This window comes from Pseudopodoces humilis, chromosome 10 (assembly GCF_049639895.1).
Source record: "Pseudopodoces humilis isolate 2021_Gansu_Grassland_sample_001 chromosome 10, ASM4963989v1, whole genome shotgun sequence".
Classification (NCBI taxonomy): Eukaryota; Metazoa; Chordata; class Aves; order Passeriformes; family Paridae; genus Pseudopodoces; species Pseudopodoces humilis.
In genome coordinates, this window is record NC_142209.1 from 13,941,735 (window position 1) to 13,964,236 (window position 22,502).

The following is a 22,502-nucleotide window of genomic DNA, read 5'->3' on the forward strand; positions in this document are numbered from 1 at the left end:
CCATACCATGCTCACATGTTCAGAGATCCTGCTTCACCTATTTTGCTCTCCTCAAAGCTGTTAATTTGTGTCTGCAATCTTCACGCCTTTAACTGTGTCTGAGGTAGTCACTTGCCTGTGTATCCTCCCAAGCTGTTTCACTCTTAGACTTTTCCTGCCTTGCTGTTTGTCTCCCCAGTTCTCTGAAGCCAGTGAAAAACCTCCCCAGATGTAGTCCTGCCAAGGCAGCCAAGGGATGAAGCCCAACTTCTCTGCTCATTTACAGAAGAAAGTGACATTTGGGGAGGATAGTAAAACCAACCACAGATCAGCTGTTCTTCATAGGAAAGAAGTAGTCAGCATGCATTTATGGAGGGGAAAAATGACTGGCTTGGTAGATTAGAGGGCAGTAGGTATTACTTTTAGCAAGGCTTTCAACACTGCCTCCCATAGACAAACTGCTGGAGCCTGCTGGAGCTGATGCTGCTGTGAGCAGAGCGTTGGACTGGATGACCTCAAGGCATCCTTTCCAATCTCAACCACTCTGTGATTCTGCCAAGGTCATTGATCACCTTTTTCTTTCCAATCATGTAGAAGATTTGTATTTTCTCCTTTATTCTGTTCTCTGAGGGAAAGCTGTTGGTTAAGACATTACAGAGAAAGATCTATTCAGGAAAACAAGCCATAGAGAAGAGTCACCTCTTGTTTGATTTCTAAACTAGGCTGGTGCTTGCCACTATGTAGCAAAGTTTTGCTGTGACAATTATCCATTTGTTTATATAGCTATTAAATATATGGACCTTTCTTTGGTGCATCTCTACTGCAACCAGTACAGAATATTTCATCAGTTCAGTTTGTACTCTCTTTAAGCAGTTCAGTTTGTCAGATATTTTTCAGTCTTTATTCTTGTTCTCACCTATTTTTGCTCTGTGCAAGTAGAGACTTCCACAGTTCAAAAACATAAAGTACATGAAATAATACAATTTGGCTTCAGTTTCATTTCCAGATTAATGAGTGACATTGTGTCACTTAAAATTGTTACATGCTGAAAGTGCAAAAGAGGTCTTAGAGAATGAACACATTCACACCTTCAGACCTTAGTCTGGATAAAACACTCAAGTATAAAAGGAATGAGATAATTACATTCAATGTGGGAAATTCACACATAAGAGAAACAGTATTTTTTAAATATGTTGCCTCATCACTAAATGATACTGTTACCCAAAATGTCCATTAGCCAGTGATCCCTAGAATTATTTAAGTTCTTCCTTTACCGTATGACCACTTTTCCCTGATAATCCTTTAATTAAAATTTAGTTTAGAAACTGTGTGTTACTTGCCACATTTAGTTAGTTATCCTTTTAGTTAAAATTACTATGTTCCAGTGTTCTTTTTGCTGCCATCTTATTAGCATACACTTCAAATCCACTGAGTACTGTAGGAGGCCTTTGCTTATTTTTGATTTATGATGACACTTAACTGTACATGGTGAGCTGACCCTGGCTGGACGTTAAGCGCCCACCAAAGCTGTTTTATCACCCCCCTCCTCTACTGGACAGAGGACATGGAAAATGGATTTCATCAAAGTCCATGGACTTGTGGATGTCAAATTTGACTAAATGGTCCCTAACCCAATCCTCCTTTACTAAGGAGTAGTCTTTATTTCTCCAGACGTTCTCCCTGCTTTCCTGGGTCAAGGATTCCTGAGGGCTGGATTTGCCAGTGAAGACCACAAAGAAGGTGTTCAGTATCTCATCCTCCTTTGCAACCCCTTGCAAGGTTCCTTTACCCATTCAGTAGCAGCCCCGCATTTTCCCTCACATTCCTTTTGCTAGTGAGGTATTCGTGATATCCCAGAGGCACTCCCACCGTTTCTGATGGGCTCAGCCCTGGCCAGTGGCAGGTCCTTCTTGGAGCCAGCTGCCCTTGGCTCAGTCAGACCCAGGAGAAGCCTCTCCCAGAACCCCTGTAGCCCACCACTACCAAAACCTTGCCATGCAAACACAATACATTGTGCCAGCTGAAATCTGTGTCTTCTAACAGCAGATGGCATCCAGCCCCTTAGGAGCAGACAGGTCCCAGATAAGCTACCCACGACTACATCATGGAGCTATTCATGGATTTTCCCAGAGTAAGGATCAGATCAGTTTCCAAGTTAGAAAAAAAGTCTGGGTCATCTGATGCCTATTGCACTGCCCTGTTCACCAGCCTGTTCCTCTGCTTAGGCTGCGTGCTGGTGTGCCCATAAAAATTGCAGCAATCTGAAGTGGAGGATTCTCTCTACTTTTAGCCATTAGGAAACAAGCACCTTTTTTAGTTCATAATATGCTCAATTACCTTTAGATTGATCTGTGAATAAATTATAATCAAAACAGACTTACTCACCTTAAAGCTCTCTGGCTTAAGGTTTCATTGTTGATTCATTAAGTTGTCAGTTCTCTGTTGGCAGGGTAATGCCTTTTTATACCTGAATAGAGACAGCTTTAGTGGAGGATACTGTTGTCTTTAAATGAGCAGGATTTAGGTTTTTTGATAAGAACAAATTCATCAATGATGAATCCCTGGAGTAGGCACTGAAACAAAAATCACAATGTTGCTGAAGATTTATACAGTTCATCACTTAAAAGGCAGCTTTTGGAAGCAGAGGTGGGGGGAGGATTTGGATTTTTGTTTTCTTTCTGTAAAATAACTCCAGCAAAATATTTCAAGCTTACAGTTTTGGGATAATGAAATTACAAACAATGAAATAATTCAACTTAATATATTTATTTAGACTCCATTCTCAATGTTATCCCTCCAGTAGAAACACACTGAATTATGTCTATATAGAGACAGATGGATACAAATAATGCAGCTATAGACATCACTGATACAGATATATAAGTAGACAAGAATTATCTAATTACTCTGCTTGTTGCAATCTTCTAAGCACTTGCCATGCTCCACATATTCATATTAATTGTTTTTTCTAGGCAGATGTTGATATGACAAAAATACCAGTGCATGGAGAGTTTAGTGACACTGGAATGTCTAGAAATTAAAAAAAAATAGAAGTACTGTATAAAGATTTCAAAAGCAAACAGAGTTAAACACACCAAGCTCTGTGCTCATGCTTTCATTGGGATTTTGTTGTTAAATCCCCCATATGCTTAGAAAGTTGTTCCCTACAATGATTAGAGGTGATTTAATTTTAAAATCTCTTCAATATCCATCTCTTCTTCAGTTATTTCAGCATCTTTCCACTTCTGCTATATCCAGTAACACACTTCATTAAAATATTTTTTGCCATTTCATATGGCCTTTGACTGCAAAATGTTTGAAACCACAGCTCTGAACAATAAGCAGTCTCCTCAGCATACCATATGTCTGTGCATTACTCATAAGGGGAACCATCAATAAGTCCTTCCTAAGCTCCTGAGGCTACGTTTTCATGTATTATTTATTGCTATAGAAAAGATTGCTGGTTTTCAGTGTTGTTTAATGAAATTTAGCTTGGCTGCTTGTGAACTACTAGACCCGAAGCACAAAATAACCAGGCCATTTGTATGGGCACACAGTCACCTTGTGTGAAGTCACTGGAAGCTCATTGTGTGTGTGCCCAAGCCTGGACCAAGACCTATGCATTTCCTTAATTATTTTTAATTCCATTTAGCCAAACTCTTGATTTAAAAACAGCAGTGTCATGGTTTAGGGCAAATTTGGGAGAAAATCTCCAGTGGGGCTCCCCACGGGAAGCAAACCCACGTGGCCCTTTTCCCCCACCCCCCAACCGGTTTGGGAAGAGATTTCTCTGAGAGAAGTGGAAAAAACCTGTTTATTTCACAGGCTCAGCACTACCCAGCACACAAATGAATGATATCACATTACAAAACCTCTCGCCCTTCAGAAAAGATGACAAACTTCAGAGGGTCTCTTTCCTGTGGGTGTTCACTCTGTTATCAGTCCCTCTGGCGCTGGAAAATGCCGCTGCCCAGGCTGGGCTCCCGGTAGTCCATGGGTGCAAGCTCCCAGTGCTCCCCCGAGTCCCCAGTCCAGAGCAGGTTCAATTTGTTTCAGAAAAAGGGAAAGAAAACAGTCCAGGAAGACCTCTCTGCTCCGGCTAGTTGGAAAGCCAAGGCGATCTGTGTCTTGTTGTCTGTCTGTGCTGTAGTCAAAACTCCCGATGCGGGGGGAGCAAGTACAGTCTCTGATAACAGACTCAGTGCTTCTTTTCCACTCACTTTTACTCTTAGATGGAATTTTAAGAATACAAAACCTGTGTCTGGGTTAGGTGGACGAATGGGGGTACAATTTAACATCATAATCAACCCAGGACATTCCACCCCTTATCCCCATATCGTCGACTTACTGCCAAAACTAACATTCCAACTCTGCACACATTTACATACATAGAAACTTCCCCTCCGTTCCACCCAAAAAATACAAGCAATATATCCATCATGCCCCTGTCAAGCCCCACACCAAGCTACTGAATCCAGACCCCCACGCTGGAGAGCTGCAGGATTCCCCACTCTCTCATTTTACTCACTCAAAACACCGTCTTTCACCTGCTCATACCTTCAACACTTACACATTTCCTTCTATTTCATGTCTGCGTGGTTTAATGTACAGACAATGGCAGTAACCTTTTACCCAAGGATCAGGTCTCCCTGAGGTACACATCGTGTTGTTCCGTCTCTCTGCATTATCCACCATGTACAACCTGGTCCTTGAGCAAAGACAACCCCACAAATGGGTTTGTCTGTGCTCGAGGTAGAATTGACCCAAACCGTCTTCCCTAGCAGACCTCTGACATGTACCACTGGGACTTTGTCTCCGTCTACTACATGTAAAGACTCAGACTGGGCAGGACCTGCTCGGTTGGTGGAACCTCTGGTGTTGACTAACCAGGTGGCCTTTGCTAGATGTTGCTCCCAGTTTTTAAAAGATCCTCCACCCAGTGCCTTTAAGGTGATTTTTAATAGTCCATTGTACCTCTCCACTTTCCCAGCAGCAGGTGCATGGTAGGGGATATGGTACACCCAGTCAATGCCATGTTCCCTAGCCCAGCTGTTTATAAGGCTGTTCTTGAAATGAGTCCCATTGTCTGACTCGATCCTCTCAGGGGTGCCATGCCTCCAAAGGACCTGCTTTTCAAGTCCCAGGATGGTGTTACGGGCAGTGGCATGAGGCACAGGGTAGGTTTCCAACCAACCTGTGGTGGCTTCTACCATTGTGAGCACAGCAAATATGAAGGTTAGATGACAGTTTTCTAGATTAAGCATAATTTATTTTTAAAATATGTGGATTATATGGTTTCATTTAACTGCACGCATGTCATTACAAAACATCCAAATTATGGAAATGAAGGCAGAGCACACATCTCAAAATGCCTGCTGTACATTCCAGCTATCAGCTATGTTAGATATAAAAATCTAAATGCTTCCATCTCACAACTATGAAAATGAACTTTTGTAATGAACTTTTCACCTATACACAAAACGAGATTATTTTTTCCACACTTTCCCTTAGATGACCTATTTAATTTCAATATGCTTAGTGTTTCTGGCTGTAGAAATTGGGAGGTTTGGTGTATATTAAGAGAATAGAAAAGTAAAGGATTTATTCTGCAAAGATTTGGCTGTTGTTCCCAAAGATGATCTTCAATCAGTCAAGCCATGAACAGCTGTCTCCTTTCTCTACTACTTCAGTTAAAACCTCAGCAAAATTAGCTTTGCTACCTACTCTCAAAGTCAGCAATTCAATTCCTGGCCAGACAGGAAAGAATCCAAAAATGCTTTGTCATCAGGTCTCCTGCCCTCTCAAACCAAAGTTGTTGGCATCAGCACATAAATTATGGAGAGGAAATAGTTCCTCAGTGACAAAGCTACTACTTATTCATAGCCAAAAATATATATTACTAATTGATTCAGCCTAGTAGATGAACAGGAACACTTTTTATCAAAATTTGTAATTTTTATAATTCTGCAAAAATGTTTACATTTTCTAAAAGTCCTATAGAGAATTGAGTTTATGTGTGTATGCTTTAGAGCCTATTGATTAGATTGGAATTAGACAAATTCTTCCTTCTGCTCATTTTGCTGGTTAAAATCATTCTGCTTTTGCTGCCTTATTTGACTTCAATATGTAAGGCCTTACTGCTGTTTGCTGGAATTCTCAAAGCCTGATTTTGAGATGTCCCAGAACATTTCATGTACAGAACTGCAGAGAAAGGGAAGTTTGATACGTGTAAGGAAGCCCTTGAACATGGCACACAGGAGCAAAGTTCCCATTGAACAGACAAAATAAGAGCTCTCTGCCAAAGGGCAAACTCAGGATCCCTCTGCCTTTGGGACACATGGGAGCTGCAGCACCACCAGTCCTGCCTTGCTTTTGCCCAGACTGTGGCTGTGACCCAGAGCAGGGTTCAGTCCCAGCCTGCACCTCTGGAGAGCTCCTGGATGTGGTGAGGCTGGAGCTGACTGGCTGTTAAAAATGCATTGAGACCACAAACCAAATCTTGGAAGCAGGGGAGCATTTCAAGGACCTCACCCTCTGGCTGTATGCTCAGAGAGCCCAAAACCCAGCAGCCAAAACCTTTTGTTTGTCATAGCAATAAGCCTGAGGTGCCAAAGTTGGGTATTGTGACTGATGGAGATCATTGAGGAATTTTTCTCCTAAGGATTAGCAGAAGAGCAGAGTAACCTCTTCTGGATTTACTTTATTTTAAAAAGTAATAATTTGTAAATTTTTAAATAATCTGGGGTTTAAAATTCACATTGAAATTCCCTCTTAAAAAATTGATAAGCACAGCAATACTGTATCTTGTTCGGTATGCTCTTTGAGGTTGTATTATTAGCGTGAATTAATGCCAGCAGCTGCTCAGGCTACGTATCCCCTGTTACTACCTGCTGCTTTCTGCAGTTCTGCTGTAGCTTCTGAACAGGTTTGAGTTAGATGGATAAAATACTTCTGCAGAATAAGGAACTAGTTTCAGGGGAGGAAGGGCATGGTCTATTGCATTGAACAAAAGTCCATTTTTCTACTATTTTTTGCTCACATAAATCTGTGATTGTGGCACACTACAGTTGTCCACTGTCTTGCAGGTAAGCAAAAGGATTTATTTTTGGGGGCGGGGAAGATGAGTGTTTCAGGAAATCTGATCCAGCCCTTTCATGTTCTTGGGTGAGATATGAGTTTTGCAATTCAGTGAAATCTTCCTCTGGAGTTAGCTTAATTGGGTTCAAGGACTAAATGTTGCAGAAGAGATTGCAAGTGGGACATAGAGGAAAAATAGGAGATTATAATGTGTTTCAGTTCAGTTGGTGTTCATTAGCCTTACTTTGACAGGTCAAAACAGTCTTCTGTTATCACACTGCCAAATACATGTTTGTAAGCTTTAAAAATATTTATTGATTTTTTCAGATATTGATACAAATAATCTTAAATACTGGTGGAACCCTTCTATGTAAACTGATCATTTTATGATACCTTTCCACATAGTATAAAATGAAACAGAAATAAAGTTACACATTTGAATTATTTAACATGATACATTTTTATATATAAGCAAGTATGCAATGGGGAAATAATAGACTGTTGGATTCTGACCTGCAATTCAGCTATTTTTCTGCTGTGAGATATTAATATTTTAATATTCAGTATATATTTCCAAGTCAGATCCCAATGTTCATATTTGATTTTTATTCACTTCTCACTCTGGTGCAGTCTTACTGATTTCAATTTCAGCTTCCAGAATAAGAAGCAAGTTGCAGTCAGCATGGACTTGAGGTCTCACCCTTGGGATCAGACTCATCTTTTTACTACACCTGCTTACTAAGCATAATCCTGTTTACTGATTTCTGTTTCAGAAACTGCCCAGTTTTGGGCCTTACCTGGAGCAACGCAGAAAGATAATAGCTGAGAACAAGATTAAACTGAAAGCACAGAACATGGCTGCTGAGCTTCCTGAGAAAAAACACTTTGTTCCGAAGAAGCCCATTCCAGCAATCAAGGTAACAAAAATACATGCATAAGAAGTGATAGGCAGTTGACATGCACAGTCATTTCTAGCAGTTTGAGTTGGTTATTACTGCTTTTAAGCTTGTTAGACCGCATCAAAGACAGCTCTTTATGCAGACTTTCCAGCTTTTAACCAAAATCGATGGGAAATGATTTGTGATGTACATGTATAGGTATTTCCCTAATGTCATTTTTCAGAATGAAGATACTCAGGCAATGGAAGAGTAGTTGCAGAACAAGCAGGGGTAATGCCTTGAAGAACAAAGCAGAACTGTTTAGAATTACTTTCAGTTTGAATGCTACAGTATGAACTGTTTTGCATGATACCTTTTGATTACTTGCACTGTGCTAAATGCCTCCATCCCTCATGTTGGATCGATGGCAAAGGCTGGTGCTCAGTTCATATAAAGGCTGTGTCATAGGTTTAGAGGTTGAACTTTTAAAGCTGGAGAATGTTTGTCTAAGTAGCTGATCTACCATCTACAATGAGTAAATGTCAAGGTGAAAATAAAGCCTGTGACCCCTATCTACTGCATAATCCATACATTGAAGCTTTTCCCTTCCCTTAGGTAGTCAATAAATATCAATAAAATGATACAACATGAGCTAATTATTCTAGGTGTTCACTTTAGTGCTTACTTAAACTTCAAGTCTGAATAGGTAAAATATTTTTTTTTAAATCAGGATTCTCATGTAGACCATTTATAAAGCAATATGAAAATAATATCTGTTGACCTTGCTGACTGTCTTCTTCATATATATGGGCGAATATCAGATGTCTGCATGATTAGATGTGTAAGAATTCTAAAAAATAAGGCCAAACATAAAATAGAACATGAGCTGTGGCTCAGAAAGCCACATAATTCCCAAGAGAATTTTGCAGTTTACCGATGCATCCAGTATTCCAAGCTAACTGGTAGGATGGCAGAAACAGACAAGGAGAAATTTTGAATCATCTTCCTGTTTAAGTTAATTAGTTTGCTGCTTCTGTAGACCTCTCTCAGGTTTTTGGATTGTTTATTTTGGTTTATGTCATGCTTTTGAAAATCCCTTCCCTCCTCTTGTGCTGAGGTTCCCTTCTACATATATATATATACAAAAAGTTCCAAGAACAGCAATATACTCTCTTTTCCTTGCAATGATGAGCATTTTCAAAGCCTGCTTGACCTCAGAGGTTTCATGGTTCTGTTCTCTTTGCAGGGAGAGTATTGATGTAGGGAAAAAGAGAAAGAAGCAACAGCCAATAACTGCATTTTCAATGAGATGGCTTGCTTCTGAAAACTGCAGAAAACCAAAAAACTGATAACCATCCAAAAGCAAATAAACTGAATGAAGGGAAAAGTTTAGCAAGAGGGAAAAACAGACATGAAGACTAGGAGAAAAAAAAAAATAAAAAAATTGAGGTCAATAATTTATCATGCCTAACTCCAAGTAGAAAAGCAAAAAAAGATCCAAGTAGTAGGAGATAGATTAAAAAGAAGTAAAGAGAGCCCACTGCAGGGAAGAGGAAAATTCATTCCCCCAAACAAAAACATTTGTTTACACAGATATTGAATACTTCTGAGTGGTGTCTGAGGAGCTTCTCAGCCAGAGAAATCAGGGTATCATCTTCCTCACGCCTCCAGTTAAATATGACTGAAGCTATTAGAAGAAGACAGGCATTGCCAAAGCTGACTCCTGGCAGTCTTTCAGTCTGGCCATCTCTTTCAAAGGGAGTGTTCTCACTGTAATGACAAAACCAGCAGTGAGAGGTGTTGCATTGGGTTTGCACGGCAAGGTTTGATAGAGGTGGGGCTGCAGGGGTGGCTTCTGTGAGAATCTGCTGGCAGCTCCCCAGGGCCTGGCAGAGCCACTGGCACCCAGCTGCAGGACAGACCCACCACTGGCCAAGGCCAAGCCCATCGGCAGCGCCTCTGGGATAATGTATTTTAAAAGGAGAGGAAAAACAGCAACTTCAGTCGCAGGGAGGAGTGAGAATATGGTCTCTTCAAGGATCTGCTTGATAGAGGACCATGAAATAAAGTTCTGGAGGAAAGAGAGGCCCAAGCAAGCTGGTAATAATCAAGAATCACCTCTTCCAAGCTCAGGAGTGATGCACCCCAACAAAGAGGAAGTCAGTGAAAAATTCCCAGAGACCTGCAGAGATGTACAGTAGATCCTGGACAAACCCAGACACAACAAGGAAACCCTCAGAGAGCAACTAAGATGATCAAACTGCAGGAGCAGCTTTCCTGTGTAGACAGACCAAGAGACTTGTGGTTGTTTGGCCTGAAAAAGAGAAGGCTCTGGGGGCACTCTAGACCCCATTCCTGTACCTAAGGTGCCCTTGGATGTACAGATAGGTGCCCTTGAAAGAGCTATGACCCCTGCATTGCCTGGTTGTATTTTTGGGGGGTTGCTACAAATTTCCTGATGCCTCCCCAAAATTTCCTCGTCCGTCTAATTGGCTGTTGGGTTGGTGATATGTAAATTCCAACACTTATATAAATTCCACATGCTGTCAAATTGCCATTTATTTGTCAATTTAAAACCCCTCTGTGATTATCCAAAATCTAATTTATTTTTGGATGTCTTTTCCCATGAATTTTCTCTTCAATATTAATTGAAACTGCATGTTTTGATATTTGGCAGAGTTGTTTGTTCTTTTCTCACTTGTCTGTAATATTAGAAACTGTGCTCTATGTGGGTATGTGCCCTGGATCTTTTCTTTTCAGTTGCAGTTTTGTACAGCTCCCACAGATGTATTTGCCTACCTCAGGTTGCCTCCTTATTGCTTTAATTTCTTTCCTTATATGTTCTTGTGTTTTTCTTCCTAATAATTTAGTTCTTTGTCCTTCAGGGCCTATACCACAATATTCAGTCACCATTTATCTGCTTATTTTATTTCCTTCTTTCTTTATTCCAGAAGCCTTGCTGTAGACATTGTTTGGTTATTCAAACATTCTGGCCTAGCTCTCTTAGCTATTCCACCTGCTGTTCCACCTGCTGGAAAAATATCCACAGAGATCCTCTCTGAAATTCCTTGTGTTTGAAATATTTTTCATCCTCATTTGTACAGATACATTTACATGGTCTTTTGCACCTACATATATGCAAGTCTTTTTCTGCTGGTGTGTAAGCACCCATCTAAAAGCCAGCATTGCAGGAGGCATTAGCCACATTTAGTCCAGTGCTGTGCTAAATCTCTAATAGCCTCTTGAGAGGTAAGGGATATTGAAGTAAGGACAGCTCTATTTTGCCATAACTATTTTGTACCCTTTGGATCCTTCCTGGCATATATCTCTGTGTTTAACATGAGTTGTTTTACCTTGTGCTTGCCTGCCTTGAAAGACCATACTGTAATTTTCATCATAAATGTGGAGACATTGCATATTTCAGGTGGAATTATGCATGTGCCCACCCTAATTTATGGGACTCTAAGGCTGCTTCTTCCAAGTATATACTCCAACATGAATCACAGAAATAATCTCACCTGCAATAGTCCATAATGCTCCTCCTCTCCTCTCCTCTCCTCTCCTCTCCTCTCCTCTCCTCTCCTCTCCTCTCCTCTCCTCTCCTCTCCTCTCCTCTCCTCTCCTCTCCTCTCCTCTCCTCCTCTCCTCTCCTCTCCTCTCCTCTCCTCTCCTCTCCTCTCCTCCTCTCCTCTCCTCTCCTCTCCTCTCCTCTCCTCTCCTCTCCTCTCCTCTCCTCTCCTCTCCTCTCCTCTCCTCTCCTCTCCTCTCCTCTCCTCTCCTCTCCTCTCCTCTCCTCTCCTCTCCTCTCCTCTCCTCTCCTCTCCTCTCCTCTCCTCTCCTCTCCTCTCCTCTCCTCTCCTCTCCTCTCCTCTCCTCTCCTCTCCTCTCCTCTCCTCTCCTCTCCTCTCCTCTCCTCTCCTCTCCTCTCCTCTCCTCTTTGCTGCACCCCAGGACATGGTTTTACGCTCTGGGCTGTCCAGGCACAATGTTGACCCACACCCAGCTGTGCCCACCAGCACCCCAGATCCCTTCCTGCTGCTCTGGTTACATTTCTGCCCAGTGTTATTCTATCCTAAGTGCAGAAACTGGCACTGGGATTTGTTAAATTTCATCCCATTAATCACTGCCCAGTGCTCCGGGGCACTGTGCTTCTGTTGGTAGAACTGGAATGTTCGTGTATTCCACATCATGGCTGATGAATTACAGCAGCACTACAGCAGTTATGGGGGCTACTTTGTTTGCCTCTGATCAGGACAGTTCCATGAGCTGTCAGTGGTGTCTCCTTCCCTGTTTTCTCTTGCAGCTTTCTTTAATCTAGAATGTATCTGCTGGCAAGATCACTAAAAGTTACTTACTTTGATAAGCTGCTTGTCGAACTGCATTTTTTCACTGTGATAGTACCTGTTCAACTAGTTTTATAAAATACCTACAAGTTCCTTGGATTTTAATTTAGTTTAAATGAGAACTTGTATCACCTCTACAGTCTTCTGGTTCAAAGCTTTTCCTGAAACACACTCAAGCATATTAAACAGCATCACAGCTTAACCAGAAAATTGAGATACTTTGTTCTGCTAATACTTTATTTTTTCTGAACATTGATCATTGTATTCAAGCCCTTTATTTTTGGCTCTGTTTAGCCACTTCATGGCTAATTACTTTTAGAGCTCTCTTGTGTCATGGGCCTCTGTTAGAGGCCTTGTCAAACATTAAAATTACTGGGATTTTGGTTATTTAAGAGGTTTTTTTTTTTAAAATTTATTATTTAACAGTCTTCATAAAGAATTGTGATCGATACAAGAAGCATAATTTTCATTATATAAACCATATTGAATTATGTCACAAAGGTTCATTTAAGTGGACAACACTCACAGGCTTATAGTGTGAGTTTTTGGGATTGTCCTGTGCACAGCCAGTAATTGGACTCAATGGGTCCCTTCCAACTCAGGATATTGTATGATATGGTATGATTCTATGATTTGAATTATTTCCTAAGGCCCACTTTAGCTAGTACTGCAGCTGTTAAACTGAAAATCAGGCTTAGAGGGTCCCTAAATCTCAGAGTACCTTTAGTAGCCTTTTTTAAGTGTTGGCAAAGTGTCTGTAATCTTTCAAGAAAAGTCAGTTTTATGTATTTTTGTAAGCTACTTTACTGTAAGTTGACCTTGGTCACATACCCTCAGATTCTGGTGACTTTTTATTCTTTAATCCATAGTTTTATTTCTAATATTTCTTCTTTTCATCTCTGGCTCTCTGACTGTACCTCACCTTTACTGCCAAAAAAGATCAGGTGGAAGGCAGGCACCTCCCTAACGTGTGTTCCCATTGACTTGCTTTATGACGTGCAGTACCTGCACTGCGTCTGGCTTTCTAATGAGAGCTCTGTGATGTTCATCATCTCTAGAACACAGTGTGGTCTTTTACAAAAGCATCTGCATGAAGATGGACACAGCAGGTCTACACCAACCAGGGCTGAACCATTAATTTTATTTACAAATACAGGTTTACTAATATGATGACTAATGAAAAGCTAAACATCATAAAATGGTTGGTACATTAACATTAAAATGCACCTGTCATAGAATTGCAAACCTAATATCCTGCTGAACAGATCTTCTCCATGTGTATACTCAAACCCACATCTGCTTAGCTTAGTGACAAAAAGAATTTTTTTTTCTGTATTCATTAGTAACATAAAACTAATGCATTCTGCTCTGATTCTCTCCATAGCAACTGAATTCCCTGACAGCTCCAGTTGCAGGACTACATTTATTTCCCTGTTTTTTCAGTATGGTTATGTTGAGAAGAGGACAGCACAGCAGTAATCAAAATGAGTACTCTAGGTCCCTGCTGTTGCAAAGGTGCAGCTTAGGACCAAATTTAACTTCCAGGGTTTTGGTTTTTTTGTTGGATTTTTTTTGTTGTTGTTTGTTTGTTTGCTTTTTAATTTGTTTTGTTTTTAAATTGCTGCTGGTAATGCATAAGCCAGAAAGAACACAGCTTGACTTTCAGAACCTGGCTTCTGTTTGCAGGTCTGGCAGTTGGAAGGAAAAAAAAAAAAAAATTAAATCTGTAAACAGTGCAACTTTGATCCGGAGGCCATTGAGATATACCAAGTGTGGAATCCCATAGTGCCATTTTAGACAGTTGCTTTTTGGAGTGAAACTGCCTAAAACATTGAAAGCTGATTATTTCTTGCTGCACTGTTTATTTTGTTCCAAGCATTTATGATTTGATGAAAACAAGAAGCTCTGAGATGCTGTAAAAGAGTGCACCTGCAGAACATCTTTTAAGTACCATTGCTTTTTTAGCCAATAATATCTTGATACTTTGCAAATGAATAAATATACAGTCTTTGCTTGAGAGAAAAAAGTGATTAAAAGACACAACACCAATGAGTGTAAATGAGCAGTAAATCATTGACACAGTCTTTTGAAATTTCAAACCTCTAAAGTGCCATCATGCTACCTATTTGGGATTCTAAGTCCCCAGAAGTGTATTTTTGTGGGCTGTGAGAAGTGAGACTTGGTTAAAAATGCAGAAATCACAATGCCTTATGCATTGTTTTTGTTATTCCCTTTGTAAGTTTGTAGCTGGAAAAAATCAATTTTGATTGTGTTGTTTCAAGCAAACATTTCCTGAGCTATCGAACACTACCTTAAACCTTGGACTGTCTTCCCCATCTCCTCTGGCTGTTTCCCTGGAAGGGTGTTAAACACCTCTCTCCTTTCCCATTTAAAAACCCTTCTTTAATTTCCAGCTTTGAATTTATTCATGGCTAGTTTACAATCATGTGTTCTGTGCCAGCATTGTCATTTAACTTAAATAGCCCTTTTTTCTCCCTGATGTATATGTATAGAGACATTATATTCCTGCTCTGCCATCGTCTTCCTAGGCTAAACAGCTTGTAAGGTTCTTTTTGTCTTCTCTCATAAGCAAGACACTCCATTCCACGGTTATTTGAGTAGCACATCTCTGCAACCCACTTGAGCTCTGTGGGTTTTGTTAACATCCAAACAATATTTAAAGAATCCTGATGTGAATCCAGAACCTCCCTGAGAAAATTACCCATGCTTTTTAAACATATGGGATTTTTTAGACTGAAAAGCTCTTCAGTATCAGAAATCTCCCCCTGTTGATACTTCTGCAAAACAGGCAGGCAGTGGAAAGCTACTTAATTGTATGTTGTGCAGGTTTTACATCATTTCTTTAAGTTCTTGAGCACACAGCTCATCACTGTGGCACAATCAGTGGCACAATCACAATGCATTGTGGCAGTGGAATGTTTGGGGGCTGTATACACACAAGAGAGGCTCAAAGACTCCTAGCGTTGCTGGGGCCAGTAGGTCACACAGACACGTGTATTTTGAAACCTGTAGCAGGTTCAAAAGACAAGAGAGTTGAAACAAACTGAAGTCTACCACTACAGTATTTCAGTTGACACAAAAGACTGCAGACACCTGAAAAATGCTGTAAATCCAGTAAATCTATGAATGTTTCTGAGTAAGAACTGGAAATGAAAAGACGGGGGTGTAAGCAGTTCCTAGGAGATCACATTTGATTTAGTTACTATAGTTCATCAGTGGAGTCACTGTAAAGGGCTTTGTGTTCCAGTCTTGTTCTAGTAAAAAACATTAGCTGAAACACTTTCATAGTAGTTAATTGACCTTTTGCAGCAGTTTAAGCAAACAGATTTTACTTCAAATTTGCAGTGATTTTGGACCATGCACAAAATCAGCTTGCACAGCTCGAGTGATGAGTGTTAATTCATTAAGCTGTGATAACTTGCTCACAGTCATCTGTCCACACTCATCATGCTGCCTTTAGCAATGTGCCATAGCTGTTTTATGCTGAAAGAGCATTAATGTTCTCTGCATGTTGCTGAGAAGAACTGGAAGGCTTTTAGCATTGAATAAATGCAACCAAGGTATTTCACATGGCAGCAGCTATGGGGTTTGGCAGAGAGAAAACATTTGAGTGTTTTTGGAACAAGGAAACAGTACAATTTGCCAGTCTTTTTTCCTGGGCATAGGATTTGTTTGAATTTTCTACCTCAACAGTCACTAGGAGCAACTTCATAGATCCTAATACTGCATCCAGTGAACAAAGAAATTCATCTCTTAGCGTAAAGATATTGTTGTACAAGTGCTGAAGACCAGGTAGACCTCATTCTTTCAGAAAGTTGTGCTGGGTTTGCAAGTTCTTAGCAGACTAGGAAGACAAATTTGGACTAATTTCTGCATTTAATTTATGTAGCAGAGCTTTCCTTTTTGGTGTATGCTGTGCTGACATACACCTTTTGCAGCACTGATGTGTAAGGTTGATGCAGCAAGTTCTTACCTCTGAATTGAGTCCTGAAATCTTGCATGATTAGACCCAGAGCTTACTTCTATACAGTATTTGCTATAAACTGATGATCATGTCATTTGTTCATCTTGCTAAAGAGAGAAGAGCTGTTATTGTTCTCTCTCAGTTTTTTCATTCATTGCTGTGAGTTCTTAAATCTGTGCTAGTGAGAAATGACCAAAAATGATCTGATTATAGCATGCCACTCCTGTTTACATTCCATTTTGTTCCTTGAAGTTTCACCCAATCATGGGAAAACAGCACACACAAAATCTAGTACTAAATGTGCAACCTATTTGTAGAACGTGTTTGTACACAATGTATACTTCTAGTACTGCCTACATTCAAAATGTGCCTGTATGGAAAATTATTCATATTTTACAGGGGGTATGAAGGTCAGCCTCTTGGAAATTTATATGAAAAATCCTAAACATCATCAAAATGCATGGCCAAATCTTCCATCTTAAAGTACTAGAGAGCGCTCCAGTGCAGCTGTAGAGACTGACTAGGTATCTTATAAATGAGTCAATAAGGTTTTTTCCCCCCCAGGATGTAATTGGAAAAGCACTGCAGTATATTGGAACATATGGTGATCTGTGCAACACGGAGCAAGTTGTGGCTCTGATTGACGAGGAAATGTGTATCAACTGTGGCAAATGCTACATGACCTGTAATGATTCTGGCTACCAGGTAAGAGCACAGCTGTAATTAGCAGAAAGGCATGATGAGTTATCTTTCTGCTGCTGGGAAGAAAGAATTCACCTTCTGTTAATGAGCAGGTGGTAAAAACAGATGCCTAAAATGTTGATTTCAAAGCCCATCATGCTCCCAGGCTCTGGCTCACAAGCCGTGCTGGAACACGGCTGGTCCTGGGGGGCTGCACAGACCACGTCACTGTCACAGGGCCCTTCCTGCAACTGGGGTTCTTTGTAAGAGGAAGAAAATGGAGGAGCCCCAAGAATGAAATGTAGTTCTTGATGGTTATCAGGTAGATGATGGAGAAAGGGAAGAACACATCCCTTCCCACCAAGGGGATGTGGGGAGACATGGGCTGGTCTTAATTGCCAAATGCTTTTTAAGAAACCCGGTTCTGGTTCCCTCAGAGTAACCAAACTCATTCAGGTTTCAGGCAGATGGGGTTTTGTTTTGATCTTGACTGAGTTACAAATCCTTTCTCCAGGATTACTGCCAGGGTTTTAGAGCAGCAGGTTGAAGCTTGCAAAAATCATTGTGACCAGAAAATGGCCCAATTTTGAGCTGAGTCTCCTGTTTGCAGCAAAGTACTTCTCTGATTGTTCAATACAGTAGCAAGTTGTATGAAATATATCAGCACGTCTAGGTGTTATTCCATGCCATGTCCACTGGAGCTGATGGACTGGTCTGCAGTAAAAACAAAAGTACAGGAGAACTCATTTTCTTTTAGAAAATCAAAATATGGTCTAGCATAACTTTCATGGAAACCAATATGTAGCAAGCACTAATTTCTACATGAATGTTTCCATACACCTTAGTCTGAGAAGAGCTTGTCAAAAACAAATAGTTTAATTCAGCACCAAATGTCCACTGGATACCGTGAGTTTTTGTTCAATTCAGTCTAACCAATAATAGGTCTGATGACTTGAACTACATAAAGTCACAGAAAGAAGTCTTCCATTGCAAATCAATTGCATTTGAAACAAGTATGTCAAAGCAAAGGGTTTTTCCACTGATACAAGAAAATTAATGGTGTCTTTATACCAAAATAGATTACTACAGTAGCCTTTTAACTGTCTAAATTTTTTCTTGACATTGCAGTCTTCACCTTTCCCCTTAATCAGATTTCTCAGGAAAATTATATTTTTCATATAACCCTTAGAGAGCAAAAGATTGGGTTTAGATTTAGTAAATTTTATTTTCTGTAATTGGAAAAAAAAATCAGCACCAAAAGAACCAAAGTTTAAACCCCCAGAAGGTTTTCTAAGCACAAAAGAAAAATGCTTTTTCCTTATTTAATTAAGGAAATTGAAAAGAAATTAATTGAACAGAATTGCAAAGGAATTCTTAATTGCAAATAAATCAACAGCAACCCCCCTCACCTTCAAAACAGCATCTGCTTTATGCTTCCCTTTGTTTCAGAAATATCCATGCTGCTCTACACAGCTGTCACCTTGTATGACTCCAACAGAAAAGCTTTCCTTAATTTAAAGTCAGCACTGTAGTCCTGACTTCCTCTCCCTCTTTGAACTCCCTTTCAAGATGTGCATTGTTGTTAGGGAGAAAGAAAGGAGTCCTTAAATACTCACAAGCCAGAGCTCTCTTTGTGCTCGAGCTAAAGTAAAACTCAGAGATCCAGGGCAGTTACTACAGACTTAGTGCCCTCACTGGTTGCTACAGCAACTTCTGTGCCTTCCTAGTACTGAAACCCCAAATGCCTCAAATCTGCCTTAGGAGCCAGCCTGCAGCAGCACCAGCACTTCCATCACCTCCCTGCCTCCCCCAGATGCTGACAGTGGTCAGGGAGGTTTGCTAAGGCACTGCTTGTTTGCTAGAGTTCAACTTTCAGGCCTGATCTTCCCTCCTAAACTCTTCAAAGTCAATGTTCAGTCTTTCTGGTGCTTTTTAAATTTTTTTTACTTTTCTAGTCTTGCTTTTTAGATATTGACACTTTTGCAGTTGTGTGATGCTTTTGTTTTTGCTTTTAATTGCCATTTCCATTATAACCAGGAGCTTATATCATTGAGACTGCAACTGTTATTTCACATTCAAATACACTTATCACCCTAATTGGTAATGAGGATTCACTGCATGGAACGTGAGAACTGAAGCAAGCTCTGCCTGCCCCAAACTCTGATTATCCTTTCAAAGATTTGCAAAGGAAAGTAATCACACGAGGCACAATGAGCTGTGTTTTTCTCTGCTGTTTATTAAATTAGATCGTTTATGCTGTGCTGAAATTAAAAGTCAAAAGAATGCCTTGTGATGGGCATTGTGCTGAAGCTGTACAGGTGTGGTCTGGTGTCTCCTCTAAACCAATAACCCCAGCACATTGCTGCCTTAGGAAATACTTCCTTTACATCAAGAAGCACCCTCTGGGAGTTTAAATACCGTGGGGCAAACTCCTCCTTTTGTTCCCAGCCCTTGTGGCCCGCGAGCTTCTGCCGAGGTGTAATTTGGCCCACCTCTCTAATTTCAGTGTCTGGAGAAGGGTTTTTTTGTTCCCTGCCAGTGGAACAGTTGCTATAGCTGCAGTGCAGAATCACACCAAGATGTCTCCAAGTGCTGTAGCGCAGGAAATGCAGACACTAGAATGGGAGCAATTCTGACCTTTCCCATGCGTGACATCAATAATGTTTATTCCTGGTTGCAGGCTATCCAGTTTGATCCCGCAACCCACCTGCCCACGGTGACTGACAGCTGTACAGGCTGCACCCTGTGTCTCAGCGTGTGCCCTGTCATCGACTGCATCCGCATGGTTTCCAGGACAACCCCCTACGAGCCCAAGCGCGGGCTGCCCTTAGCCCTGAACCCCGCGCGCTGAGGCGCCCGGCCCCGCAGCTGAGGGGAACTTCACACTTGTTTGATGCAATTGATTTGCTTTCTAATTAGTCCTTGCAAATCCGCTCCTATAAAAAATGTAATACAGATGATAGCTGTTACAATGAACACCGCTTTCCAATTACTGTTTTTGCAACAATTACGTTTTGAAATTACAGAAAGGTGGTCATGGCTGTCAGTTGTCCACTATTTGAAGTGTAACTTTCTTGTTACAATTCATGCTGTGATTTCAAAACTTCTCTATAGACTCTTTAATCTCTGTGTATTTTCTGGCTGGAAATATAATTAAGAAAGCATTTTTAATGAACTACAAATCAATGTACAAGCTAACTGTTTTCAAGGAGAGCATTTTGTAATTAAACATTACATTTAGTTTTAAAAGAGTTTCTTAGAAGATGCAATTAACTACATAGCATTCAAACAAAGAGATGTGGCTTCTATTTTTCTATAGACAGAAATGAAAGGGAGTTTAAAATAGGATTTAAGAACTGGATTAATCACTTTCAACTACTACAACATATGGTAGTGTTTTTTTATAATCTTTTCTAATTCTTTTTCACACTAGTCACTTTATAGAATAAATTTGCTTTGCACTGACACATGCTGGACTCTTCAGATTTCTGTGTTGCATGGGTGGTTTGATCATTACTTTCCCCCCTCAGTGAACACTTACAACATCTCTGCAAACAGTTAAAATGGCTTATTAGGAAGTCCAGGTTGCGTTTCAAGATTCTAAGAAGTGACATTTTTTGCTCCAAGCTCATCCTCTAAATAACTTTTTAATTGTGCCAATTAATGTTCCAGAATGTTCACGTTTCAGGTCAGAGATCTGATTGCGTGCAAACGGACTGCACACCCTGCAGGCTGCGTTTGCCAAACACAGGCACGCAGGGCAAACTGGCAAGGTGATTTCCCCCAGTGCTGTGTATAGTTCTAGCAGTTTCACAGCCAAAAATAAATACAGATTCATCTATCTTACTAAACAACATCTCAATTTTAATCCATTTTTCACTCACAGTAGGAACTTTCTAATATGAACATATTGCTGTCTGCTTTACTCCACTTAAGAATATAAAGTCTTTAGTTTCATAACAATAACAAATGATCTATCAGTTCAATTTCTTATACCATATATTGTGAGCAGCAAAATCTTTGATTAAAAAGATACCCTGGCTTTTGTTTCTTGATTTATGAATTGAACACTGAATTATAAATAAATGTTGAAACCAACTTGGGTTTGTTGGTGATTTTTCTTTTTGCATTTACTAAAGAGATTTTCTTTGTAGAGCTTTGTCAGTTGGTGTTTCGTGATCTCTAAGATTCACTCCAGGAACCATTAATGAGTTAATTCACATGTACATTATTCCATTGATTGCCTACAGTGCAGAATGTGTCATACTCTTTGCCCCTCTCTGGCACCTCTTTGTCTGCCTTTGCCTTACCTTCCTTTTGCCTTCCTTCCCCACACTCACTGGGTGCACACATTTGTAATTTGAACATTTTCAAATGTCATTTCATGTGGTGTCCTTGCTCCACCAACACTGTTTTGCTGGTGCTTTGGGCTTGCTTGGCAGGCTCAAGTCCAGGGTCTCCACTAATAGTTTTTGTATTCTAATTTTCCTGTTTATCATTGTGGATTTTTCAGACTCAGATGAAACAGGAGCAGACAGTCATACTGATTAGAAAATACTTGCTTGCAACTTCTTTAAAGCTCCGAGTCTTGCAGTAGTTTCTTATCTTACATGAGCTACTGTGAACTCACAGGAAGAACAAGTTGTTTTGTGAATGTTGGTGACAAAGTTTGGAGAGTCTCTGCATGTTCTGCTTGTCCCTCTGCTGAGGAGCTGCCTGAGAAGGAGCATGCCCTTGAGTGGGGCAGAAAAAGACATTAAAAGAAGGTCTGAAAATAACATTTTATGTTCTCAGACAGCAGATGCAAGGAAAAGTAGTTGTCTTCTCCCAGGCTGTTGCCAGCTTATTCTACATTCTGCCTACCAGTGAGAGGTGCTGTGTCACCTGTGGCTGAGCAGGGCAGTCTCTCCAGGTCATCTGTTCCTGCATCCCCAGTCCCAATTATCTTACTGTCCTGAAGGTATCACATCTGCTAGTGTTATTTCTTTTAAATACAAGACAGTGCCAAGAGACCTAATTTACGTATGTAAGCACAGGTACCTGACGAATGTAGCAGCAAAATTAGAGCTTTGCAAAGAATATTCAGTAGTCACAGGACATTCAGTATTCCACAGCGGCTATAAAGCAATCTTTGGAGAGGTAAGGGTATTCTTTGTGAATCAAGACTATAAATTTATAGTTTATAGAGGCCTCTTTCTTACTGCCCATTGTCTGCCCCACTCTTATTCTGTCAAATCAGTTAACAGTTTCAGGAAATGCATTCCCAAATGCATTTGTTTCTAACTCTGACAGTCAGCAATAAATCTGTGTGTTGCAGGAACTCAGAGAAATAGCCACGTTTAGGTCTCCCACAGGAACGTCTTAAGTCATCAGGGTAAGGTGAGGTGTAAACAGGCAGGGGAGGGAGCCACAAAAGACATATTCCTGGGGTTATATGTTTTTCACATTGGTCTTGGGGAATCATCCCATTTGGTGCATTTAAGAGCCAAGGAAACAAATTAGAAAAATCTGGTCTAGTCTGCAAGTTCTGTAGCCAGTTATTAAAAAAGAGATATGAAT

The 22,502-nt window shown here is 40.4% G+C and overlaps 1 protein-coding gene across 2 annotated transcripts in view; it reads left to right on the forward strand.

Annotated features, from left to right (window-relative positions):
- The window catches only part of DPYD (dihydropyrimidine dehydrogenase), a 345,448-nt gene extending 324,407 nt beyond the window's left edge, over positions 1–21,041 (forward strand). For both annotated transcript variants that reach the window (XM_005520957.3, XM_088060496.1), the window contains exons 21-23: positions 7,830–7,973; positions 16,827–16,967; positions 19,624–21,041. In XM_005520957.3, coding sequence (XP_005521014.2) covers positions 7,830–7,973; positions 16,827–16,967; positions 19,624–19,794 — 456 coding nt within the window. In that variant the 3' untranslated portion in view covers positions 19,795–21,041. The remainder of the gene's footprint in view (positions 1–7,829; positions 7,974–16,826; positions 16,968–19,623) is intronic.
- Positions 21,042–22,502: the final 1,461 nt, after the last annotated feature.